The sequence below is a fragment of the Grammomys surdaster genome, unplaced genomic scaffold (genome assembly GCF_004785775.1).
Source record: "Grammomys surdaster isolate TR1022 unplaced genomic scaffold, NIH_TR_1.0 185, whole genome shotgun sequence".
Taxonomy (NCBI): Eukaryota; Metazoa; Chordata; class Mammalia; order Rodentia; family Muridae; genus Grammomys; species Grammomys surdaster.
In genome coordinates, this window is record NW_021604630.1 from 11,509,562 (window position 1) to 11,528,695 (window position 19,134).

The window sequence follows — 19,134 nt, forward strand, 5'->3', positions numbered from 1 at the left end:
AATACAAATGTCTACCATGAGCTGTAAGTCAATCTCAAAGCAGGGCAAATACACACTCACAAAGGAGAGGGAAGCCAATGAGCGAATCTTCAGTAACTCCCACTGATTTGTAGTTAGAGCTCTCACGATTCCCCTTATGTTTTCTGCTAGTACTTTTTGGAGTCAGGATCTCATTATAAGGCCCAGGGTGGCCTCAGATTTACTTATGCTGGGAATTAACTCAGGACCTCTGAAAGAGCAGCCAGCACTCTTAACCTCTGAGCCATCTCTTCAGCCCAGTAATTGAAATTTAGTCATTTTATGTTTATGAATGTTTTGCCTGTTGGATTCTCTGAAACTTGGGCTGTGAGCCACCGTGTGGGTTCTGGGAATTGAAGCTGGGTTTTCTAAAGGAGCAGCAAGTGCTCTTAACCACTGAGCCAACTCCCAGCCTCCAGTAACTAGATTTTTAACTAAATCCTATGACCTATTACATGGTTTCCAGGTATGAGATGAAACAGGTCCCAGTAATTTATTACATTTTGCTTACTTGTTTTGGAGACACGTGTGTATATGTGGGTGCAATTCCAACGGTGTGCATGTTGAGGGTCAGGGGACATCCTTCGGTTGATTCTCTCTGTCTATCATGTATGTTCTGAGGCTCAAACTCAGGCTGTCAAGGTAGGCACCTTTAGAAACAACTACCTGGCTTGAATATAGGAATATATGCAGATGTGCAGAAAATGTTTAAAAAAGATACACCTGAATTTGCTGCTCAGCAAACACTTTGCTGAGTGGACCAGAGTGAAGTGACACAGGGGGACAGCTGCTGTTGCCTCTGTCTCAGATCTTGGTTTCTGTCCAGCTTGTGCTGGCTGAGCAACTTACTCATGTGCTATGTAGCAAGGCCCACTATAGTTGTGTCTACATCAACTTGCAGACTTTTTTCTTGTTATTATTCTCTAAAAGATTAAAGTTTATTAAGTATAAGCTATCTAGAGATCATTAAAATATATGGGAGAATATATGTAGGCTATATATAAACATTATGCCATTTAAAGTACAGAAGTTGAACACCTGTAGAATCTGGCACCCTATACACACCATTCCTGGAAGAAACCCCTCACTGATAACCCCTTAACGTCACCTACAAAGTTACTAAATTAAAAGGACCATGTTTTACTTAAAATTCAATGGGCGAATAGTGCCTTTCAATCCTTTTCACACTTTCAAAAAATGTATTTAATTTAATGGTGGTAATGTAGAAATTCATTTTAAATTTCAGTATCAATAAGACATGACGTTCAAAGAATGAACCAATAAAACTTCCATCTTAAAAGCAAAGGAACACATCTTGGACACCTTATATTATAAAATTCAGTTCTAAGCAGGGACTGGTTACTGTGGGTAATAAATACTGCTTGTATCAAAAGTGCTGGTGACAGAGAATTTGGTGTCCTCCCACAAAATGTCTGCATACATCCCCATCTGTAACTGTAGTAAGATCGTAAGTGTTTAAGGTGCTTGAAGGTTGCATTAGCTTAGATTCATTCACCTGCTACCTTCGTAGCAAATGATCAGACAAAAATGCAGCTACTTTCTACTATGTGGCATTTGTGGAGCTGGAGCGCCCTCTATTGGTAAGGACGAGGACACACTCATCAGCTGTCCCCCAAGTATTTTTTCATTGATTCGAAGTTCGCATCCATCCTGAAGCATCCGAACTGCTATTCTAGCAATGTTCTTCGAGTCATCAAGGCCGCTGTGAGGCCGCCCATCGTAATCCATTCCTAATTTCTCAAGCATTATTGTTAGTTTGGTCTGGCTTCTGGGAACCTGGAAAATAAAGAACCAAGCAAGTAATTAGGAACACAGAGCACTTCAGTTGAAACATAAGAAAAGCAATTTAGCTAAGGCACAACACAAAAACTTCAAGGTAGTAATTATGGATATGTTCAAGGACTTTAACAAGGATATGAATAAATGCCTGCACAAAGACCAGGAGAACACCAACAGCTGAATGAAATAATAAAAGCAATTGAAGATATGAAAAGAGAATCTAAAAGAGAAATAGAATCACTAAAGAAAACTGCCAGGTGTGGAACATCTTTAATCCCAGCACTCTGAAGGCAGAGGCAGGCAGATCTGTCTCTGTGAGTTTGAGGTCAGCCTGGTCCACATATAGTGAGTTCCTGTGAGCCTGGCTCTAAAAGATCAAAGGGGATAAATTATTTTAAAAGAAAAGCTCAGTACATCAAAATAAAAATGAAATGGTAGAGAAACTTTCAGGTCACAAAGACATAATAGAAAAAAAGATTAAAGAAAAATAGTAAATTTTAGAAAAAGAAAAACCAAAAACCCCAGACTCAAAACATCCAGGAAATCTGGGATGGGAGACCATGAAAAGACCAAACCTACAAATAATGGGTACAAAGAAAGGAGAAGAAACCTAGGTCAAAGGCACAGAAAATATTTTTAACAAAGTCATAAAAGAAAACTTCCTAATTCTAAAGAGATGCCCAGCAAGGTTCAAGGTGCATTCAGAACACCAAATACACAGCACCAGAAAAAAAAAAAAAAAACTACCATAGCACTTCAATAATCAGAACACTTAAATAAAACAAAGGATATTAAAAGCCATAGGGGAAAAAGACCAAGTCACATATAAAGACAGACCACTAGCATAACATCTGACTTCTTAATGGAGACTAAAAGCCAGAGCGCTTGGACTGATGTACAAGCACTGAAAGAGCATAGGCAGCAGCGCAGACTACCACACCCAGCTAACTATAATCTCCCGTGATTATAATCAGAGGAGAAAAGAACACATTTCACAGACACAGTGCATAGGTGTGGGTGGTGTGCCCGTGGCTAGAGAGCAGAATGTTGAGCTTCCAGTCCTAACTGAGGTATTGGCCAATGAGGAATGGATTACAGATGGGGGGCACTGAGAAGGTGTGCCCACCAAGTGGAACAGGGAGGCAAGCTAAGACTGAATCCATTTTCAGTGGTCTGGGAAGGAAAGTCAGGCTGCTGGATTCTCGTAAGAACAAAGGCAACACCCAGGAAAGAGGAATACTATCACTGCTTTTCCTTCTTGATCAGCCGTCATCAGAGAAGCCTCTTACAGCAGATGGGACTAATAGACACACAACTACACAATCTGCAGAGTGAGACTTGGAGCATTCAGTCCTAAATGGCATGTCTCCAGCCCACCCCCCTCTGCCCGAGGGGTTCAGAGATCTATGCAGAAGAGAGGAAGAAGTGATAGGTGATTCCAAGGAAATGGTGTCTCAGACACAAGGACTGAGACACATGTGAACACAAAGGCTGTAACAGCAGGCCAACACAAAAAAGTTCAAATGGTATTTCTGTACCTTTTGTCTCATTTTGCTTTGGGGTATTTTTTTGGCCTTATTGGTCATTTGCTTGTATACTTTGGTTTCCATTTTTGTGAGTGTGTGTGTGCATATGCTCACATATTATAAAGAGTAAGGACACAGAGTTGGTTGGGTGGGGAAGATCAGGAAGAGCTGAGAAAGGGGAAAACTATGACCAGAATATAGTTATGATTTTTTTAAAATTAAAAATGAAAATTCTGATTTAAAAAATGATAAAATTAGACTTTATTAGCAGTGCTCAACTTTCCATAGAGTTGGGGGATTGAAGTGGACACTTCTGGCTTCTTGGGAAAGTCAGTAATGTCAAATGATGCTTTGCAGAGCACCCAGGTGGGGTTCCCAGGACCCATATAGTGGTTCCCAACCATGTCTAAGTCAAGCTCCACAAGACCTGACGCCATCTTCTCTATCATGGGCAGCAGGTATGCTTACAGTTCATATACATACAAGCAGGTAAAACACTTGTACACATAAAATTTAAAAACATAAAAACTTAATACCAATACAAAATGATAGCTGTATATATATGTAAAATAGAGGAACATGGTTAAGAATATAACTAATAAAAAAGGAATTTTTACCTTATAAAAGTTTCCGTATGACTTTCGAATATTGATCCACTTTTTAGCAAAAGAAGGGTACTTGAGTCTGCTGAGTTGGCACTGGATGTTTAAGAACTTACTCATATCCCAGGAACTTATAAAAAGAGGAAAAAATATATAAAGTAAATGCTGTACTATTACTACAAAGACTATTTGTGCTTACTTACATAACTTTTTCACAGAAAATACCAAGCTTAGAAAAGTAACCTTGTTTCCTAGAAAATACTTTTAAGCTTTAAAAAGGGAAAAAAATGCAGTATGTTCTTCATAAACTATTCTTTTTTTTTTTGTTTGTTTTGTTTTTTTGAGACAGGGTTTCTCTGTGTAGCCCTGGCTGTCCTGGAACTCACTCTGTAGACCAGGCTGGCCTCAAACTCAGAAATCCGCCTGCCTCTGCCTCCCAAGTGCTGGGATTAAAGGCGTGCGCCACCACCGCCCGGCTCATAAACTATTCTTACTAAGCTCATCTTGATAGCTTTTGTGGTTCTGACTCTTGGCCAAACTTCCACGTTTCTGAGTTCTTCTGTGTAACTGGCAGGTTTACATGTTATAACAAATTTATCATTTTAGTTAAGTTCTTTACTAACTCAAAGGTAAATTTTAAGGCTTAAAAGACCACCTGACCTGCTATTTCTCTACTGTGTACTGGTTAACGTCAGTGCTACAATCTGCACTACACTCCTTACTCCTAGCACTTCGAACGCTGCAGCACACAGACCAGTCAGAGCCATGTTACATAGTGAGACTCTGTCTCCAAACGAAGGCCAACCTGATTGAGCTTACCATGTGGAAGCTGAGCTCACTCAAATGTAGCCTTACTTGGGCAAAGTCAAAACAGTAGAACTTGAAACCTTCAGCGGAAAATTTTACAATCCCTTAACTAAGTTACTATAAAATCAAGTATCTGTATCTATCTACCTATCGACTTAAATAAATAAATACATAAAAAAAAAAACTAAAAAATGCCCTAGGCTCCTACTGCTTCTGTGTACTTTAAACAGCCTGAACAGAAACTGATCATCACACTCTGAGCAGATAACCTGAGCTGCCTAAATTACTTCTGGAGGCATCAACCACTATTTTTGCTAAAATATTTTGCTAAGAACAAAAACAAAACAAAACATCATACCAATTTTGAATGATCCACCCCAGAATTAAAGATTTTAAAAAATTGCCTCCGCTTTGTAATATGACAGAAACAACGGTCAATGTTAGCAGCACACTGCTTATGTTTAAAACCAGGAAGATTTCTAAAGAGCCCTGCTGACGTCCAGATTTGTAAGGAATTTTTACCTTACAAAAGTTTCCGTATGACTTTCGAATATTGATCCACTTTTTAGCAAAAGAAGGTTCTAAAAGCAACAATAACGTCGTAAGTGTCACATGCACCTCCTGTCGCATGTGCAGACCTCTAACCCTGTGTGAGCAGCGCCCTAACATGGGAGCACACCACCATGGCATAACAGAAACCAGAACAGAAGCTGTCCATGCCCTTTTCCTTTACCTTTAGTGGTGCTGCAGTCCAGTGACCTGCTACAAGGTCTATAATCCTTCTTTCAACTCTTCAGATTTTCCTATGTAGACTTTCATTTTTCTGTCCCGTCCCCCCCCCCCCCAGGGAGGAGACACAAGTAGTTTTGAGATAGGGTCTCAAATTACAGCCTAGGCTTGCCTCAAATTCATGATGTGGGCTGACCTTGAATCCTGGATCCTCCTGCCTACCACTCCCAAGTAGAGGATTACAGACGAGCACCCCAACACCCAGGTCTCATTTATCTTTTCATTTAACAGATAACTCTAGACTTGGAAGACTATGGGGTAATAAAAGGACATGCTCTGAAAGGACTTCCAACATCCTATAAAAAAGAGCACACATCAGAGAGTCAGCACAGCAGACGTCCTAATGGCTGTAAGATGTGGAAGGAGCAGTGCCGGGGTAAAACCGAAGGAAAAGGTGATAAAAAAGAGACACTCCCAGAAGGAGGAAAACACGAACTGGGCACAGACCGGGCAAACCCTCAGTGAGTGGGCAGCCTGAAGAACGTGTGTGTGTGTGTGTGTGTGTGTGTGTGTGTGTGTGTGGTGGAGGACACCAAGCTGTAGGCTGTGAACAAGCGAACGTCAGGATGGACACAGGGACACAGATGAGCTGTCTCAGCAGTACGTGGGTACGCATCCTGGGCTCTTGTTAAAGTCTTGATGTGTTGGTGGTGGTTTTCCCTCCTTTCCTTCATCCTGAGAATTCAACTTTAACTAGGGAAAGGAAGCCGGGCAGTGGTGGTGCACGCCTTTAATCCCAGCACTTGGGAGGCAGAGGCAGGCGGATTTCTGAGTTCAAGGCCAGCCTGATGTACAGAGGGAGTTCTAGGACAGCTAGGACTACACAGAGAAACCCTGCCTTGAAAAACAAAACAAAAACAAAACCAAAACCAAACTAGGGAAAGGATATGAGACGGACAAACACTCTTTCTGTAGAGTGACTCCTGGGGACTTTGTAATAAGTAACACTCCATGGACATTGTAGGAGTTAAATGAATTAAGAGCCTCTTTTTGTTAAAAGGGACTTAGAAATAGTTTCCTGCTTACCCATCTGTTAATATGCAGTATTTGTACTTAGTTCCCAACTCCTTTGACTTCATCCACTCAATTACTTTTTTCAGGACCTGAGGGAAAGCATCGGCTCTGTCTACCTGATCCTGAAGATACAAAAGGAGAGAGAGGTTGGCATAGCTACTGCTTGTAGCCTCTAATACACACACACATAAACTGTAAAGAAGTAAACAGTATGTGAACCGCTAAATGTTCTGTGATTTCCATGACTTAGACCTACTTACTGCCTAAACGTTCACCTGAGACAGTTAGAAGAAATCATTTTATACCCAAGAATTAGGGACTGCTTTCAACTGAGTGTACAATTCTCCCAAAATTTAAGATTTAAGATTGTCCTGGTTCTGTCAACTTCACACAGGTGACCTAGAGTTACCTGGGAAGAGTGAACCTCAAGGAAGAACTGTCTGGATCAGAGCGGCCTGTGGGAAGCATCTGCATTACTGAAGCAGGAGGCTAGAGGTCTGCTGAGTAAGAACGCCTGCTGAGCTGGAGCCAGAAAACATGCTCGCTAAGTGAGGCAGTAACAATCTCTCCAGTGACTGCTTCCATCTCTTCCCTCAATTCTGTCAATGATGGACTGAAAACCTTTTCCTCCCAAGTTGCTTTTGGCTGTGGTATTTATTACAGCTATAGAAAGCAAACTAGAACAAAGATCAACCCTAGTGACTGATTCCTTAGACAATGGGTAAATATCCCATCTAACCTACAGCCCCTATGAATTCTCCATGTCAAATCTCACCTTCTCCACACTACGCTATGCTACAGTATGTGTGGCACAGTGTACCACACTGCCACAAGGGCAGTGTGTGATATACTGCAGGTCTCTTACTTGCTTCCAGGATCACAGCACTCTTTATGACTTGCCTGCCTCTGCCCAGCTCAAACACCTTCTCAAGAGCCCAGAGATTTGCGCCATCCTGAACTACACGAGCTCTGTCTCAACACACCTAAAATGCCCAAGCCTTCCTTTCTGCCCATTTACTTTTTATGACCACCCCAAGTTCACTAACATAAAGACACTTCTAAGGGCAGCCCTACCTTCTAACAGATGTAAGCCCTCTGTATAGATGCCTTCACAACCTCACAAAATACTAACTTTCATTCTTCCTACCCAAACTGTGACCACTGGTTTATTCTGTCCAATCCTGACTCACAGGCAACTGAAGCAGAAACTGGTGAGACTTGACATATAATATGGTGGGAGACAGTGAACAAACTAATGACAGAACCAAAGAACTCACCAAAGCCCACACATTAAAACTTAAATAAGACCCCGAGATTGACCACCAACGGTGTGTAGTCAAGACTAACAGACCCGTTCTAAAACCTATCTGCGTACAGCACAGTGACATTTCCGTTACTAATGCTCCCTTTACAACAGAAATCCTGACAGCATCCTCACAACTCTGAGGGGTGGGTAAGTGGAGAGCTCTCTTTGGCTTTAACTTTTGATTCTGAGGTGAGTCTGCCAGTGTTGCCCAGGCTGGTCTCAAATATCTGTGCTCAAGAGAACCTCTAACCTCAGAACTACACTCCCTACCCCTTAGCATGTGAGACTATGGCATTTACCACTGGACAAGCTCTAAGGCTTCGTGTTAAAACATTTTCTTTATCATTATTATATCACTGTAACATAATTTACTGTTTTTTTAAAGTTCTTTTAAAAATTTGTATATATGAACATTTTCCTTTAATGTGTACTACGTGCATGTTTAGTGCCTATGGAGGCCAGAAAAGGGCACTGGATCCTGGGTCTGGATTGTGAGCCATAGGGTTGCTGGGAATCAAACCCACACATTCTCTGGAAGAACATCCAGTGCTCTTAACCACTGAACCATCTCTTTTCGTGTTGTTATTTTAATTACAGCATGAAAGACTCTTACAAAATAGGGAAAGCAGCACATTAATTTGTTTATAACTATATTTTTTAAACTATCTACAAAGGAAACCACTCATTTAAAATTTTCAAATTCAAAATAACCAAAACCAACAGAAATTAAAACAGAATATATCACCTGAGTAATTCCAGTAAGACCAACGCAGAAATCTGAAAGCTGAGCATTAACCTCTGGTCTCACATACTGCTGAAACGTATCTTCCTGCAGGGGAGGACATAAGGGAACGTATTTCATGTGACTGCAATACATGACATACACACTCAACAAATCCAGCCAATAGTTCACATAGTTGTGTAGTTCACAAATGAACTACACCTATTCCACAAGGATCACTTCAGAGTTCCTAAGGAGACTATCCTGGATCTCCCAACAAAAAGCCCTCTGATATTTAAATGTAAAGACACAGCTTATTTTGGGTTGTAAAGACATCAAGTTAGCAGGTGTCTGAAAGTGCACCTTCAGACCACAGCTGAGGAAAATCTTTGACCTGTAAAATGCTGGTCATCTTGTTTGTCTATTCTAAGTTCATTAAGCCTGTTGGCACAGCTGCTACGTTATGATAATGGGCTGTAAAAACAATACACTCTTGGGAAGAAAGGAAGCCTCAATTGTAGGAAATCAGCTCATGTTCATGCCACAAACGCATTCAATGAAACTAAACACCGAGAGTCAAACCTTGTCATGTGACTGTAGCAACTTATAAGAACACTAACTGTGTAGCATTTCTCAAGTTTTCATGCTGGTTTCCAAGTTATATGCTCCCAACTCTGAGAACTTTATCAGGCATTGAGGACCTTCTTTTTCCTCCTGTTGAACACTGCTTCCTCAAACTACTGGGTTATTTTTTGAAAATTAAGACCAATTTCAAAACCTGAAGACTTAAAGGTAGCAACGGTTAATCTTAACTATATACAAATAAAAAGAGTAATTTTTTTGTAGAAAAGTTTTAAAATTTTTTTCTTCTTCGTGTGTGTATGTATGTGCATATAAACACACATAAGCACAAGTGCCTATGGAGGGCAGAAGAGGGTATCGAGTCTCCTGGATGTCCTGGAGCTGGATTTACCGTAGCTGTGAGGCTACTGAGAAGCATCCTGAAAACCCAAGAGCAGCAAGCACTCCAACTGCTGAGCCAGCTCTCCAGCCCCTAAAGGCTTAAACATTAAGAATGGCAAATATACACACTTTCTAAGAACAATTTGTTTTTCAAATTAGGGTGTGTATATATTTTTATTTTATATGTATGCTTGTTTTATCTGCATGTATGTCACCCAGAAGAGGGTGTTGGATTCTCTGAAACTAGTTACAGACAGTTGACAGCTACCATGTAGATGCTAGGAATAGAACCTGGATCTTCTTGAAGGACAGCCAGTGCTTAACCACTGAACCATCTCGGCAGGAATAAGAATAAATTCTTATTACACACCAATCTTACCATACAACAATCTGTTAAACAGATGTTTAATGAGAACTGTAAAAGTGAAAAACAAAGAACATTTTAATTTCAAAAGTTAAATAGATGCTTTTCATTTACCAGGGTTTTTTTTTGGCAAGAATTTTAGTTGGTTGGATGTTATAAATATATAGAATCTATATAGAATCTATAAAAGTCCTTATGTGAGGTATCGATATATTGTTCATAATTTAATTATTATTTAGGAAGTTTGTTTTGTTTGAGGCAAAGATCTCACTATGTAGCCTTGCTTGGCCTACAGCTTGCTCTGCAGACTAGGTTAGCTTTACTTGACTCTGGCCCCAGTGCTGGGATTAAGGGAGCATGCTATCACACACCACTTACAATTTATGAATTCTTCAAATATCTTACATTTACTTGTACACACACAGACACACACACACACGCACACACACACACACACACACACGAGAATGTGTGATTACTACCAGGGCATAGATGTAAAGGTCGGAGGACAAGTCAGAAGTAGCCATCTCTCTTCTACCATGCCCATTCTAGGGTCTCAGGCTAGGCACAAGAACCCCTTGAGCAACCTTGCCAGTCCCATGGTTTATAACTTTAAATAAATACCTTTCAAAGATGAAATTCCCTTTGGCATTACAATCAAGTAATACTAAATACACTGTAACAAAGACATAAGTTTCCCAGAGCCTGCTTGGTGGCCCACCTTTAATCCCAGCACTTAGGAGACAGAGTCAGGGGTTGGGGTGGAGGATTGCCTTCAATAAGCATATTACAGAGACCTTTTTACTCATGGACCAAATACTAACCATTAAAATAAAAAAGAGTGGACCAAGAATGAAGGCTCACAGACAACAGCTCTACAGGGTGTTCATACATTATCCTATTAAAGGAAATAATCAGGTGGGCTTTATTTGAAGGTGAACTCTAAGGCACTGGAGGGTTTCTGAGGGGATGGGGTGTGTATGTGGATAACCAGCTGGAAAATGGTTGGTATTTTTGAGAAAACAGAATCAAGTTGGTATGGCTGGAATAGATTAAAAAAAATAAACAAATACATAAAAACAGGAGACAATCTGAGATAAAAGAAGCCTAGATTAATACATGAATTATGTTTTTTTTTTAATTTAAAGTTAAATCAGAAGTCATGGCAAGGTTTTTAAGGAGTTCCTTGGGCCACTGTGTTGAAGCTGGCAGGTAACAAGGATAGAAAAACAGAATGACTAGATGAAGAATTACACAGAAGCTTACAGCCTACCTAGCCTGGAATAGGCAGGGAACAGAAACAATGAGAGATCCTATCTAATGAAGTAGGAGAAAACCAACTCACCAAAGTTGTCCTCTGACCTTCACACAAGGGAGCACGCATGCACACGCACCCCTTTATAAACTTTAAAGAGAGCACAGAGCTTAAACTGGATTGAAGTAAGTTTAAGAGATGAAGAAGAAAGCAAAGACAGAAGTCTATGTAACTTATTTAAGGAGTTTCTCCATAAAGAAGAAGGTAGTTGGCAGTATCATGGAATGAGGACTTCTCGTGGTGGGACAGCATGTGATGAGAATACATCTGAAAGCAATGTGTCCTAACGCCTCAATCAGGTAAGAAAAATGCTAAATCAGTGTCCTAAATTGAGAGAAGAAATAAAATCTAATGACTTGTGGTGGTTTGATTATGCTTGGCCTAGGGAGTAGCACTATTTGGAGGTGTGTCCTTATTGGAGGAAGTCTGTCACTAAGGGGTGGGCTTTGACACCTCTCCTAGTCATGTGGGAGACAGTCTTCTTCTCTTTGCCTTTGGAACAAGATGTAGAACTCTCAGCTCCTCCAGCAACATGTCTGCCTGGATGTTGCCATACTTCCTGCCTTGAGAGTAATGGACTGAACCTCTGAACCTGTAAGGCAGTCCCAACTAAATGTTGTCCTTTATAAGACTTGCCTTGGTGATGCTGTCTCTTCTCAGTAATGAAAACCCTAAGACATGAGTTACCCAAGGTATCTGCCTTCATAGCTGTCATTTTCCCATTTAGTTTGACTACTAACCTGTACTGGAAAAGGCTGGATTATGCAGGTGGCAAACAGTGAAAGACCTGCTTCCCAAGGTGCAAGGAAAGAACTATCTGAAGCTGTGAGGGGAGAACACAGCTAAGAGGGTTTGCGCAGAAAAGCTACGCATTACCACAGACAGGCCGTTGTTCTTAGTGAAAAGACTGATGAGCCATGTCCTCACTCAGAGTTTGTATGACAGGAGGCATTATCTTGAGGGATTCACTCTGGAAGTCCTGAATAAAAACACAGTGCTGACAATTACCTGGGCCATACATATGTGTGGCTTGGGAATGCAGGCTCAGATGTTTCCTCTATGCCATCAGCAATTATCTCCACAAACGGTGCTCCACCCCCACTATACATCAAAACCAGCTAAGGAGCTTTAAGAGAATATGGTGATGTTAGGGCCCTGCACAGAACTAGATTCTTAGCACCCTGCACCAGGGTATTTTTCCAGTTCATTTGTCACTTCCCGGGTAATTGGTATCTACTCAGGCTCTAAGTAACAGAAAAAGTACCACAATTTTAGCTCATGGACAACAAGAAGAAAACCAGTTCCTAGAACTGCTTCACTGTGGTTTTTCTATTAATCATGCTGATACAGTGCTCACAACAATATGCAAAACCCTCCTTTTGTAATTCCATTTCCAGCTAAGGCGGCAAACAAGAGCTCCCAGCTCACTAATGAACACCAGAATAGTTGCTACTAAAACTGAGATGAAGACGCAACACTTCACTTACGATTTCTAAGGTGTGTGTATTCAACAGAACAACAGGAAACTCAATAATTTCATGGAGGAACTCAGCTGGGTTCCCCTCTTCACAAGTAGCCTCAAAGTCAATAATACAAATATAGTCATAGTAACTGTCCACAGCGTTGCTTTCTTTCAGCATCAACTTCTGCTTCTTGTAATAGTTCTTCAGTCTCTTCTTTAGAACATCCTTGACTCCTCTAAAAACATAAGAGTAAATAAATGTTACAGACAAGAATCACAACTGCTACCTGCTGGCACCAGCTTACAGTTGCAGCAGAACTAACAAACACTAGCTAAGACAAATGTAAGAAAAGAAAGAAAACCTCAAAGCTATGTTAGCAAAGAGCTAATGAAAACACAATGATATGACAAAAAAATTTCCTTTACAAAACAATGATGTCTGCTTCATTGCATCTAGTATTTCAAGCCATAACCTTGAACCTGCACATGACACTGCCCTATGTTAAAACATATATGCTAAAAACTGAAGCTAATAGGACAAACTGTAATGTTGAGTAAGAAAATTCAGGTAAATTGAACACACTGTACTCTTTCTTCTGGCATTCATGGGTTAGACAACTAAACAAAAATTCTTGAGGGTATGAAAACATTGTGGCCCCCAAGTTGAATGTCTTAAGCGACTTCAAAAGTAATTGAGGATAGAGCACCCTAGAGCATGCTTTGAGAAACACTAAGACACTCAGTAAGAGTCTGAGGAGACGTAGGTTGCTGCATTTCTTGGTCACATCACCAATTAGTGACTTAGAACCTACATGTTTTAAGTCTACTGTTTTCCTTTCTAAACGACCACTGATGTACAAGAATCCTAGTGATGAAAACGACAATCAACCAATGCTTGTTTTAAACAAAACATTCTAGTGATTTTTCTTTTTTTGAGACAGGGTCTCACTATGTAGCTCTGGCTGTCCTGGAATGATGAAGACCAGGCTAGCTCAGAGATCCACCTGCTTCTGAGGCCTCCTGAGTGCTGGGGTTAAAGGTGTGTGCTATCATGCCTGATAAAAATAAAAAGAATTGAGCACGAATTCAATTTCCTGTGTAAGTCATCTTCAGTGGCTTCCTTCAGTCACAAGGTAAAAGCAGACTTCAGCATAGGGTTCCTTCCCATTGCCTTGACTTACCATTTCAGTCTCACTGTCAAACATTCCTTCTCCCTACAGCAAGCTGCTACACCTTAGGCTATGATTATACGGCACTGTGTACTGTAGCCTGAATTTGTGACATACTTTCAAATTCTTTTAATTATACAATAATTTTGATTATACAATAAAGACAAGAGCATATGACCGAACACATACAAATAGAATAGAAATTATAAGGCCTTGTTTTATTTTTAATTTCTTTTTGCCTGAAATATGCTCCTTTCTTTTCTTATTTGGCATAATTTAAGTGTCACATTTCTGAATTCCTGGGCCACAGTATTTTGTACCCTCAGTTGTACTTGGCCAGAACTCTAACACTCATAACAATACAACATCCAGGAGGCAGAGGAGGACCAGTGTGCTCAAGGGCAGCTCAGATAACACTTGTGTCAGAGGGAAAAATGAAGGAAACGTACTTGCTATAGCAGACATGACTATAAAGTTATACACTGATAGTACATTTCTAAAATATTCACAAACTTAGGACTCAAAGACCTTTGTCATCTAGAGAAATGCAATAGAGTTGCATGCCAAGACTCATGCTAAAGAAAATTTTTATTTTTAATATTTTTTAGTGGTTTTTAAAATGAGCAGGTACTACTTCTGTAACTGGAAAGTGATTCTGGCTTTTAAGAACTAGACTGTATTAACTGCTTCAAGTAACAGGTTAGAAGTGAGTTTTAATTACCTTGTTTCAAGCTTAAATTCTGAAAGTTTAGCTCTGAGTTCCTCCTTACTCATCCTGTTGATACAACCATTTGTCATTGCGATCTCTTTGTAAATGGGGTCACTGAAGTCACTGCCATTGGAGGTCATGAACTTAGATCCATCTGTCTCTTTGCCATCAAGTCTGCATCGTTGCTTTTTCTGTGACGTAAGGGAGAGAGGTGAGTTATAATCAATGCAAATGGAGTTTTAAAGATGCAAACTCCTCATGCTACCTGTACAGTGAAAGGCTCCCCTTGGCGCCAGTGGAGGAGGGCAGGAAGATGAAAAGATGTTTCCAATATAACTGGCCTCCTTCTATTCTGAGTCATGAGATTCCTCAGAGGCAATGAAGCTGAGTAAAAAGAGGACAGATATTAGCGTCAGAGCCACGTCGGTCTGGGTGGGACCTCAGCTGGCCATTTACTAGCAGCATGGCCTTGGACAATTATTAGCCTCTGATCTGCACTCTCCTCACTACATACATATAATTGTTCCAGATGGTATTTGGTAATGGTAAACAGTATTTAGGGAGTGTTTATCCTAAGTATGAGACTGTGTATACAGCAGGCTAACTACTAATATACAGTGATTTTACTTATGATCACCAGACTATAAGCAAGCCCTTTCACAAACAATATCCCAAACTCAGAACAGGCTGTTTAAATGACTTTTACATCATCATGCAGGCATCAATCAGTGACTTCCCAAGAACATTTTAACCTAGTTTTATTTCACAAAGTTAACAGAACTGCCCCAAATGAAAAGAAAGCAGATGTCAGTCCCGAACTAAAACTTCCTAGCACTTAAAACAAACAAATGCATTGTTTTAAAGTTCACAGTTTAAGTCATTTATTCAAATCTTCAGTGTTCCTTTTCTGTCACATGACTCCATTCTACTTTCCTCATAGGCAGACCTAAACCACAAACACAATAATTTTCAAGGAACTTTTAAAGTTAATTAAATGCCTATATGCAATGCTACAAATATAAGTGATACTTTCAGAACTGTCAAAATGTTTACTGTCAAAACTATCAAAAATGTTTAGGCTGGAGAGATGGCTCAGTGATTAAGAACAGTGTCTGTTCATCCTGTGATCCTGAGTTCAATTCCCAGCAATCACATGTTTCACAAACATCTGTCTGATGCCCCCTTCTGGCATGCAGGTGTACATGCAGATAGCACTCATACATACAAAAAAGTTTGTATTACTATACTCAGCTTGAAAAAGTTTATTTACTATTAACATACAATGGTTATAATTTACTACATTGTCCCCAAGTAAATATTACTAATTATGGATTAAAGAAGAATCCCCACAGAAAGGCTGTAGTCTCTAGCTTAAAACTGATGTCAAAGGATCAAGGATTACCTCCCTTTTAGTTTTCAACTGCAGCAAAGCTAGGTGCTGTGCCAGAGAACTCAGAATTCTCACTGCTATCCTCTTTGAGAAGGGGGTCAATAATACCACTGCATGAATTATTCATGAGTGAGAATAAGCTTGTCAAAAATACATGTTACAAAAGCAAAGTCCTTACTCTGTAAATTAGTGTATGCTTAGATAAATGTTAAGATTACACTGCACTTTGACCAAATAACTAGCTTTCAGGCATATTTAAATTTCTCCTTGGACATTATCAGGATAATTTACATTTAAAGTTACAATGAATTTTAAGCTTCATCATTATTCAAGGTACAAAACTGTCAACATTGACAGTCTAACCAGAAACCAATGTCTTAGTTAACTTATACAAATTCTCTTTGAATAAATCCATTCTGATACACTTGAAGAATTCTTATCTACAATCTATAGCTTTGAAAATTTACCACACTAACACATCAACTCTGGATATATAAGTGGTCATTTCTATAAAGATTTACTTCTGATGCCAAGGTCCAACTCCAGCCTTAATTTTATGAAAACTGTTACCTCCAGAATTTCAAGAACACTACAAGTTTTCAAAAAAAAAAGTTTAAATAAACCAACAAAGGAGCAGAAAGAAATTCACAACCCCACATGCCCCATTATCTGCAAATACACACTAATTTATTTACTAAATTAATGCCCAAGATTAGCACGAGCACCTACTCATCTCTAGATCCATCTCTCACGCCTCACACACAGGACTGGCCAGATAAGAATTGTGGCGACAGATGCACAGCATAGAAAGAAATACTCATTTTCATACAGCTTTGACATACTGTAATCTGCATGTACCCAATAAATATACATATAGTTTCTATTACTACAAATAAGACATTCCTTGACATTATGAGAGAGGACCATGAACTTCACTAATTTGCAATAATACTGTAGAGAAGGGCCCTAGAGTGTGGAATGTAAGGATGGGTTTGCATACTTTCCTGAACAAAAATATGATTATCTCAAAATATTGCTGCTCTTTTCCTATTGTGAAGGCGGCTCTATCTTCATCTTTCAAACTTTTTTTTTTTTTTTAATGAACACAACCGTTTCAAAGTGTCAAAGTTTTATAAAGTAACTAGGAAGTAACCACCTCAACAAAACCTGTTTCCCCAATCTTGTTGCCAAAAACTATATACTATTTACAGAAAAAAAAAAGCGTTTGCTTCTGCAAACTGAAACAAAAGTGTACAAACATTAAAGTGCCAAAATGCTGCTTCTTCCCTTCTACTGGTGTACATCAACCTCCAAAATTGGAGTTGGTGGAAATTTACTAGCTAAATCTCAAAAACAACAGAAAATCTTTGTTTTAACAAATGAAATAGTTGCAAAAAATCAACACAGATCTGAACACAGATCCAGGCCTTCAAAGCACTCTATCTCAGAGTTACAGGACTCTTAAAGACAATGAGGTATATTCGACTTCTCTTATAAATCTGGAAAGATCCAGAGAAGCATGTTCAGGACAAGAGGGGCACACGATCCTTAATTAGAAAACACTCCACTATAAAAGAACACAAGTAAGCCAGAGTGGACAGCGAAGATGTGTATAGGAAATGAACAAAGGCCACAGAGGGGCAAACTGAAGAAGGCACTGAGTGAGCAGCACAAAACTAGACACACTCAGACTGTTAAAGGTAACTCTAGAGGCCTGAGAGTCAGCTTAGCCACGAAAAACAAACTCTGCTCTTCCCCAGGACCCATATGTAACCTCTTCTGGTCTTCAGAGGTACCTGCACACACGTGGCATCCATTTACACACACATACACACATTTAGAAACTAATTTAAAGGCTATTCTGACTACCACACGAAGGTGTAAATGGAAAGGACAAAGGCACTAGGAACCCTTTCTGGAATACTCACTCACCTTTTGACATTTTGTTTTTGAGCTTAGCCTTTTTTGGCCAAGCCATCTCTCTACCCTGCGAATGAATACCCTGGATTTTAGTGCTCAACTCCTAGTATGAGAAAGCGACGGATTTTAGCATCTCGTTCGCAACCCGCGGCGCTAGCCAACACTAATTCATCAAGATGAATAAAGAAGTCCGGCGATCGTCTCATAATCACGCCGCTGTCGTGAGGGTGTACCAGTCGGGGTACAAATCACTTAGAAAGCCGGTCGTGGCAGGGTTCTGGGGGGAGACAGTAGGGACGGGGGAAAGACCGGGGAGGGGAGGGTCCTCTCGGGAACAGACTGCACTTCGGGGTGCAGATGGCAGTGGCCCGTCTGGGGCTGGGAAGACACTAGCAACCGGAGCACCCCAAATGGCTAGCAGCCGCACCTGATGAGGGTGGGCGCTGGAGGAAGCCCAGCCAATCAGCGCCACGGGGCTGATGGAACGGCATTGCGCCCGCGCACGCCGAATGTTTACGCGGAATTCTCATTCGGAACTTCCCGCCCGACCTCCTCCCTCAGCTGAGGTCGCTCGCCCCGACGGGGACGGAGCAGGGGAGCGAGCGAGGCTGCCCCGCGCGAGCACCCTCACCTCCAAGCTCAGCGGCCGGGACTCCTCACACTCCGGCCGCGGCGTCTTCAGCTGCACCGCGTCACCGCCACGCTCCCGGCCTCGCTCGTCCCCCATGCCGCCTCTCGCGCCGGGAGATGGCCGCTGACGCTCGCTGTCACTCCACCGAGCCCCGCGAAGCCGCCTTCCTCCCTTGAGAAACTACCGCGCTCACGTTCCCGCGGCGGCCGCCACACAAACTCCGCCGGACACCTCCTACTTCCGGGAGCGTGTGGCGTTGTCACGCCGCGCAGGCGCAGTGGGCGGGATCGCGCGCGCGCGCGCGCGCGGAGGAGGGCTCCGGGAGAGCGCCCGGGAGACAAGCGTTTTGGGGAAGTGGGGGTGGGTAGCCCGCAGGTTCTGAGATGGTAGTATTAACCGTGCGGCGCCTGTTGCCTAGGATGCGCGTGTGAAGCTGCCCTAATTAGTGTTTGCTGCAGGTTCTAAGGTCTTTTCCCCCCAGGAATTCAGAAATCTATTTTCTTCCTATAGCAGAAGCTGCTTTGACAACGGCCAGTGTGATCTGTGTCCTTCTGCAGATGCGTTCCTAGTGTCTAGACACCGCAGGTTTTTCCCTCCGCACGCTTTAATCTACAGGATTGCATCCCTT

General features: G+C 41.1%; 1 protein-coding gene across 2 annotated transcripts; it reads right to left on the reverse strand.

Annotated features, from left to right (window-relative positions):
- Window positions 1-325: 325 nt before the first annotated feature.
- Eri1 (exoribonuclease 1) lies at window positions 326-18,743 on the reverse strand. 2 transcript variants are annotated; one of them, XM_028768210.1, is made up of 8 exons: window positions 18,507-18,575; window positions 14,831-14,949; window positions 14,578-14,756; window positions 12,713-12,923; window positions 8,608-8,691; window positions 6,569-6,678; window positions 3,962-4,076; window positions 326-1,815 (listed from the first exon to the last, which is right to left on the reverse strand). In XM_028768210.1, exons 2-8 carry the CDS (start codon window positions 14,924-14,926, stop codon window positions 1,573-1,575), a joined length of 1,038 nt encoding a protein of 345 aa, XP_028624043.1. In that variant the 5' UTR covers window positions 14,927-14,949; window positions 18,507-18,575; the 3' UTR covers window positions 326-1,572. The 2 variants fall into 2 exon arrangements, with proteins under 2 accessions (XP_028624043.1, XP_028624042.1); XM_028768209.1 differs by lacking the exon at window positions 14,831-14,949 and having other exon boundaries at window positions 18,507-18,743.
- Window positions 18,744-19,134: the final 391 nt, after the last annotated feature.